The sequence below is a fragment of the Pygoscelis adeliae genome, unplaced genomic scaffold (assembly GCF_000699105.1).
Source record: "Pygoscelis adeliae isolate BGI_AS28 unplaced genomic scaffold, ASM69910v1 Scaffold27, whole genome shotgun sequence".
Taxonomy (NCBI): Eukaryota; Metazoa; Chordata; class Aves; order Sphenisciformes; family Spheniscidae; genus Pygoscelis; species Pygoscelis adeliae.
The window spans coordinates 5872384-5880604 of record NW_008825410.1 but is presented as its reverse complement, the minus strand read 5'-3'; the positions used below and the strand labels follow the sequence as shown (position 1 = coordinate 5880604).

Sequence of the window (8221 nt, the reverse complement as noted above, 5' to 3'; positions counted from 1 at the left end):
AACCCCCAGTCCATCTGAAGCCTTCATTTAGCTTCTGTAGTACAGACAAGCCTTTGGGAACTGGTCTTTCCTGGAAAATGAAGTCAATGCCGCAGGTCAGCTGTTAACTTTGCAAAGGTGCTGTCTGAGATAAGGGCTTGCATGAACTATTTCACAGCTACTTAACTACTATGTTTTATAGAGCCGAGTTTTAAGATATTTGGGCATTCTTAGCTCTTAGTAACCGGATTAACTAGTATATGGAAGCAAGATTAATTTTTATTAGCTTGAAGTATCATATTTTATTCAAGTTATAAGAAATATCATAATACATTATGCATCTGTCAGTTATAGTCCATTTTAGTTGGTTCCAAAACCTAAGCAGTAAATGAGTAAGACAGTATCTAATTAAACTGAAAAAACAGCATTCCACACAACCAGTACTAGAGATGCCAACCGTATAGTAATTCCAGCATTACATTGTTATGGCTTTCCAGAAAGTCATGAAGTTAACAAATTAGAACACATCAAGAGCCATTTTCCAAAGATTTATTGAAGTAGCGACAGGTTGCTCATACTGTGCTGGAAAAAAAAGCAGTTTTATTGAATTCAGATACTTAAAAACAGTATTGCAGCACAAGATATTGCTATTTGTAAACTAGACTCCATTGTAAACTCTAATCCTTCAGGGAGAGTCGGTTTGCAAGATCTAAGACCTATTTCCTAGCATAATAATCTTGCGCTTATGGAAAAACTGCAGAAAGGCACTTGAAAGCTGTTTCTTCCTTTAAGACATGGACTTTTTAAATCTTGCTGGTAAGAATTTATCCTGCATTAATAAGTATGCATCTTCACTTCAGCTTTACTCCAAGTCATCATGATGCTGGGAAGTTTCATTAATAACCTGTTGAAAAACAGACACTTGCATTAAGTTTTAGTAGTAAGATTGTTGGTTTTTTAGAGTTAGAATTGGAACATCCCAGTACCACAGAAATGTAAACAAATGGGTATCAACTCTCACTTATAAATGAGAAGTTCTAGTTGGTAAATAGTGTGCAGAAACCATATAAGCTTTATTGACTTAATCTGAAAACAGTGTCTTATCCCAAACACATACCTCTGTTTACTGCCATGATTTTCTCAGGTGATACAAGAAATCTTTTGAGAACTTGCTAACTCAGCTGAACTTAAATACTCACTACACAGATAACTGTCAGCCACTTAAGGTTTTACCATCAGATGGATTTTGTGATCATTTCCACAGAAGTCTGTTTGCTACATCTGTATGTTCAGCCATGCAGCTGGGACTGCCAGATGCTGTTCTACTCAATACTTACTACCATATACAGGCTGCGCTGACCAGTAGACAAACTTAAGAGTATTTTAAGGTAACCAGCTGTGATAGAAATAAAATCAAAGTTACCACCAACCTGTCCATCTCTAGTTTCGACAGTCTTAATTAGAAGTGTCCTCTTTGAGTGACTGTCAACCATTGGCTGAGACTCAATGTTGGTTTCTGTAGAAGAAAATGTATTATTACCAATAGTCTAGATGAAGAAATGAAGTGTAACAGATTTTAACGTCTACTTTCAGAATCCCAGTTTAGTATATGAAGAAGTCTCCTGCTCTGAATGAGAAGCTAATCTTCTCCATGTTCTCCCTATTCCCCTTAAAGCACCTTCAGCAGGCATCTAAACCAATCACTCACTATGTACTGATATTTAAAAATATCTGTGAACAAAGTAGCTCTTCCCATCCAAGGTTAAGTAATTGCAAATATTGTAGTTATATCTAAGAAAAACATTCACAATGCAACTGCATTTATACAAGTTCAAATACTAGAGTAAAAGGAACTATCCAGGACCCTTTTGCTAATGATAGACCAGCTGTCTAAACTGAAGTAGCAGAAACAGCTTACCTCTCAGGTTCAAAGAAGCAAAGGTTGGAATAGGCATGTTAATCCTGAAGGAAAAAAAGAAATTGATAAAGTCAGACATGGGTATAGAGTGTCTTTAGTAATTGCTGTTTAGAAAAGTGTCTGTATGTGATTTTTACCTGCTCTCTTCACCCTCCAGCAGTTTTCTGTAGGTGGCAATCTCAATATCAAGAGCCATCTTTACATTCAGCAGGTCCTGGTACTCGCGGAGATGGCGAGCCATTTCTTCCTTCATGTTCTGAATCTCATCCTGCAGACGGCCAATAGTGTCTTGGTAGTTAGCAGCTTCAACAGCAAAATTCTCCTCCATTTCACGCATCTGGCGCTCCAGGGATTCATTCTGGAAGAGAACAATGAAGTCAAGCCCTGCTGCAGTTCAGCCACTCTTCCCCACCCTCAATGCCCTTAAAATTTTTAAAAAAGGGAAGCTGAGTTACATTAGCATCTTTTTTGAAAGTGCCCAGACATGTCCCAAATTTGTCATCTCCTTATCTTCTCCTTGCAAAGTCAAAGTGGGTTATTCTGCTACTTGATCTGACATGTGCTATGTGTTTGTTCCACCAGGTGGCAAAGCAATCCCTTACAGCAAGTCCAACACATGCAGTACCAGTCAGCATGCAGGCAGTCCTCAGTGAGGGGATTTGCAGGTGTGCTATACACTGTTAAATCTATTTCAAGCCAGCCTTTTAGGCAGTCAGGTTCTAGCAACAGCAAGATTTGCACGTCCTTTCCACTTCTCCTCCAGCTTTTTGTATAGCTTCAGCTGTACCTGACAGACAAGCCATAAACACTTCCAGAAAGTGTTACATAAACAGTGAATATTATAGCAAGGGAATGAACTCATTGTTTATACCTTAAGTAAGACTAGTTCAGCATATCAATCTAACCACTGCACTGTAGTGCATGCAGGCAAGTTGAGCCCATAGCATCCTTTTCAAAAAGTACTGATATGCTGCTGTCTTGCGTGGGAAATCAGCTGCATTCACATCTATAGCAACAATTAAACTGCAGAGCAGTGCTTAAAGCTGCAAAGGGAAGAATGTCCCAACAACCGCTGTCTTCTACTTACACTTCCCTTAAGGGCATCAACTTCACAGGTGAGAGACTGAATCTGTCTGCGGTATTCATTAGCTTCTTGTTTGGCCTGGCGCAGGGCATCATTGTTCCTATTAGCAGCTTCGGAGAGATCTGCAAACTGTGGAAATCCCCAGTTTGGTTAGCGTTAACACTTCAACAGAAACAGTGTAACAGACTTTTTTTTGGACACAGCATTTGAGGGCAACTGAAGCCATTACAAGCCTTAACACCTGAAACATTTAAATATTAGCATTACTCTTAAAATGCCTTTCTAATTCTAATTGTTAAATTGGAATTCATAGTTAAACCTTTCATATTTGTTTCCCCACCCTGTATGTTTCCCATCATCATTTTTTCACCCATTCATTCACTCCTTTCTCCAGTATATCAACCAACATCTGCTTCCAGGTACAAGCATAGGGAAGTATGAACCCATCACTTTGATGCTGTACTTACGGCACAAAGTATTGTTTTCAGCTGTACTCTCCCCACACTAGGAGTTTAAAGACGACCCTGTGCCATGGCTGTGTTCATGTCCAGCAGAGAGACAGAGGGAACAGAGTGCTACAGCAAAGCTGTTATGTACAGTTAGTTGGAGTGCCTGATGTATCTGAACAGATTTTACTTACTTTGGACTTGTACCACTCTTCAGCTTCCTGAAGATTCTTAGCAGCAACGCTTTCATACTGCTGACGAACGTCACGCAGGGCAGCAGTAAGATCAGGCTTAGAAACATCCATATCAATTTGGATGTGCTGTTCCTGGAGTTGGGCCTGCAGTTCTCGGATTTCCTTAGAGAGAAGCAGACGTTCAGTGTTATTACGCAACAACATACAGAACATATGCAGGTGGGAACTCTGGGCCAGAACCAGTGAAGAGCTTACTTGCTCGCTAGACTGTCAGCATCTAATCACAGACCTCATTATTCAGCTTACCTCATCATGAAGCTTCTTCAAGAAGACAATCTCCTCTTGCAGGGACTCAACTTTGCGCTCAAGATCAAGACGTGCCAGAGAGGCATTGTCAACATCCTGACCAGAGAGAAGAATGATTAGCAATCTTACAAAACTGATGTAGAGAAGTCTTTTACGGCAAGTTCAGTAGCATACAGACTGATGCTACATCCAAACTTTTTGGCAAGACAACACAAAATCAAGAGCTGTGAAAAAACTTTTTGCCACCTCCTACCCTAGCCTCAGAGACCACTATATGCACCTTTATTATGATTTGGGGAATTATACAGCATATGTAGATTACTTCATCTTTGCCAATGTATTGCTGAGCACGATCAAGAGCACACAGATCATGGTGGGTGTAAATCCTGCTTAAAGATGAAGCAGGTACTTGGGTCAGAAGCCAGTGATAAGCTCTTTTGGCTTGACTACACTGAAAAAGAGTTAGTCTTGCAATTTACAGACTTCCATTTTTTCCAGTGGGGCTTAAAAGTGCAACCCATGTGCCTACATGCCTATCAGTGGGCTTAATTTCTTGTTTATTTCTTCTGGACTCCTTGGTGATCAACCACAGAGCCCTTTGGGTCCACAGACCACAGCCTGAAAGCTTACTTGTAAAGCTAGTGAGGTACATATACGAACTGCAAGCATTTACTTCTCCAAGTGGTTTGACAGATCTCCCTTGAGAAAAAGGTATGAGCATAAACGCAAATCGAGTTAAGTCATCATTGCCTACACCCTCACACTAGCTGGCAAAGACTCCACCTTTTGCTGAACGGAGATAGTCTTAATCAACAGCAAAAATTCATTTAAGGCATAACAGAAGATATACCATGAATGTTACATGGGAGCAGCTTTAATTACTTCAAAAACATAACTTAAGACTAAACATTGATTGGTGACTTCTTACATTTTCAATGTGCAAGACAATTCATTTGCAAAGGGGATGATTGTTCCTTTCATACTAGTTACATACTACAGCTGCATGCTTATGTTCACATGGTATTAACGTATCAGGTTTTCACAGCTTACTCTAAAGCTATTTTGAATTGCCCAAAGTGTAAGCATTCCTAATCAGCAGTTCTCATGATTATGGCACCTTTGAAATAAGGAGTGTTTTCTTTAGACTCCTAGAAAGCCATTCCTTGGATCACTCCTACTCTGGGGTAAGGTTCTTGCTCCAGAAGACTTCTTCCGTTTTCTTTATCCAGCAGAACACCCCTTTGATGTGTTATTCTATAACTTCACTATCAACTCCAGTTTTACACCCACACAGTTCATATCGGCTCTGTTTTTCAATTCAGGGAAAGAATTCCTTAATTCATTTGTTCTCCTCCCCCAAAGAAGCTGAAGATCATTCTGGAAGGAAATTACATGGCTATGACCTAACATGTTTACACAATTAGACAGACATCCAAGGAGTTTCCAGTGGATTTTAGAGATGTGCATTCTGAAGACTATTATTTTTTTCAGGACAACTGAGCAGCTACAGGATTTTTAGGAGCTTATAATAAATTGAAAGCATCTTAAACTGAAGACACTTAGAATGTATGGTATGTATTTTACTATATACGTTATTATTAAGTTAGGGACTGAAGAATCAGTGTATCTGTATTTCCTAGGTGTATTGAGAACAACATAAATGAGTAAGCTACCTGTAGCCTGAGCAAACAAAGTGTAAGGCATACATACATGGTATTGGACTACGCATTGATTTTATCCTGTTCTTTAATGCCAGTCATGTAGTTTGCAAGATGGAGCATCCATGTTTACTTCAGACAAACCTCATGTTAGCCAGGAGCAGACCTGTTAGTCTTGGCATAGGTTCAGGATCTATTCCTTGCTGCCAGAGTAGCTGGCAAAGCTGCAGTAAATAACTTGCTCATTAATTGTGATGCTTGTTTTGTCCCAAAGGAAAGAATTCACTGAACCTTTAGGTTTATTTTATGTAGTACACCCCCTCAGCGTATGAGTAAAATCACGTCTTTGCTCAAGAGAAGAATTAAATTAAAATTCAGTACATCTGAGTCGAACAGTCTCTAAAGCAGGCAACTTTTGGAAATATAAAGTTTAAATTCAAATATTTCTTCACTTTCTTTTAAAATATTGACATACACAACTGCTCCATCAAGTAAAAAGTAAATTTGATGCTACATCAGAACAGTAAAGCATCTGCTGAAGTGTTCCGAATCCGTGTTAATGGTTTAATAAAAAGCTGTGCATTTTTTTTTTTTACAATGGAAGGCACAACAGGATGTTTCAACTTCAGTGTTCTACGAATTTAATTTCACTTGCAGGAGAACAATACTTATACTGAAACAGATTTAGTTTTCAAAACCTGCATGTTAAACCTACCCTTTCACAGTAAGGAAAAATTAAATATTACTGTGGTTCAAATCAAGCACACTAGCATGCACCAGTTATGTCATGAGTGGATTTAGTGTAGTGTTTCCACAGACAATGATTTGCAATTCCTATGCATAAGCTACACCTTAAGAGGTTAAATGGATCCAGTCCTGACTACTGCACACACAGATCTGCTAGAGGCTGAGCTCCTGAACAACCCCTTTCCACAGTGCAGGGAGGAGCTGGGTAATGAATGTGGGATCTGCACAAAGCCAAGTTCACTTAAAAGCCTAGAGCCTTCACGAAGTTTAATTGGTTTGAAATAGAGGTAGACATCCCTTGAAGTGCACCAATTAAGTATGAAAGATCATTTAAGCCAGCCTTAAGTCAAAGGATCCTTCAACTGAATTCAGCAATGGATCAGAATAGATTAGGTTCTCTAAAACTTAACTTAAATGCTTCTGCACATGACTTCACACTACATTAAATTGGCTTAGGACTCAGAAAAACAGAAGCTGAAGTTAAGGCAGCATCTTGAACTGTTGTTTCAAACTTCTGTCCCCAGAACACCAGCGGAGACTCTCAGCGGAGAATTCCCAGACTCCGAATGGGAGTAGGTGTCTCGGTTTCCACGTTATCTCATGAAAACACCTGCTCTCCTTCAGAGACTATAAATGTACTGTAGTCAAAAGCCTTGCCCAGGGAAACGCTGACAATCAAGTGATGATTTCCTGAATGGTGACATCTACTAATGTCTATGAAGAGCTTTGCTACAAAGTCAGCCTGTGCCCAGCTGTCTGGAGATAAGGGCAGTCACTTCCAGCCGGGAGGAATGCTAGCAATGCCGTTTCACACCAGCAGTTTCAGGGAAGAGACCTTGTTTTGAGAAGGCACATTCCTAAATATGTCCTACTCCAAACAAGGCTTAACCCCAGTTGAAAGCTGGTTTTGCACAAGCAAAAACCTGAGCTTAACACTCCTTGAACACTGTTTGCACAGTTGATTTGGGCTGTCATGTAGGTTTTAGTTTAGCTGGATAACATCGCAGCATCCTACAGAGGCGAAACTCTAATGCAACTTGTCTCCTACGTTAACATCTTCGTTTACAGAGGGCTAAATTCTATGTTCTTAACAGACATCCAGAGGAGGCAGACGACTGCTGTGACCTCGCCCCAAGGAACAAATTGCCTACTTCTTGTCAGCAGCCAACACCCATATGAAAAATTTTAAGTTTGAAACTGTTGTCCAGTAACGCACTGACCAAAGTGATTCATTAAAAAGGAGCTCTGTTTTCTATAAAAACTGGACCATACACGTGATAGACACTTTTCGCTAGAAATATGCCCGCACCATTACACATTTAGTAAGAATGCAGCCCACTGCACCCTCCCCTCCGACACAAAGGGATCTATTATTTCAATCTGCTGCCACCACACTTGCCATAATGCCTGTATCTGCATTCCACGGTGAATCCCATAGAAACCATTAATACCCTTCAGCCAAGCGAGCAGATGGCCCTCTTTCACTTTTATTGGATCGGAAAGCGATTCCACGTCGGAGCGCTTTTTGTAAAACGGGCTAGGCTCGGATAAAGCAAGACAATAGTTTCCCTCTCCTCCCCCAGACCGCAGCACCCCCCTAAAGAAAACAAGGAGGGCTTGTGTGAGAAGTGATGGAATTCCTTTGTGCGAGGAAAGCAAACTCCTGCAGTCCCATCCTCCCGTCGCAGGCACCACCACCACCACCTCAGGCTCCCCTCTCCTACGGCTCCCTCCCGCCAGACCCCGCAAACCTGTCTGAAGGACTGCAGGGTGTTCTCGGCCTCCTCCCTCTGAAGCATCTCCTCTTGCAACCTGGAAGGTGCGAGACAGCGGTGAGGAGGGAGTCGGGGGTCCCCCCAAGTCCCCCCTCAAGCCTCCCACCGTCCCCA

At 40.9% G+C, this 8221-nt stretch overlaps 1 protein-coding gene across 1 annotated transcript in view; it reads right to left on the bottom strand.

Annotated features, from left to right (window-relative positions):
- Positions 1-261: 261 nt before the first annotated feature.
- The window catches only part of VIM (vimentin), a gene marked incomplete at its 5' end in the record, with an annotated part of 8566 nt that continues 606 nt past the window's right edge, over positions 262-8221 (bottom strand). The window contains 8 exons of the mRNA XM_009330602.1: positions 262-883; positions 1410-1495; positions 1898-1941; positions 2035-2255; positions 2985-3110; positions 3622-3783; positions 3928-4023; positions 8084-8144. Of these exons, the coding sequence (XP_009328877.1) occupies positions 842-883; positions 1410-1495; positions 1898-1941; positions 2035-2255; positions 2985-3110; positions 3622-3783; positions 3928-4023; positions 8084-8144 (838 nt within the window). The remainder of the gene's footprint in view (positions 884-1409; positions 1496-1897; positions 1942-2034; positions 2256-2984; positions 3111-3621; positions 3784-3927; positions 4024-8083; positions 8145-8221) is intronic.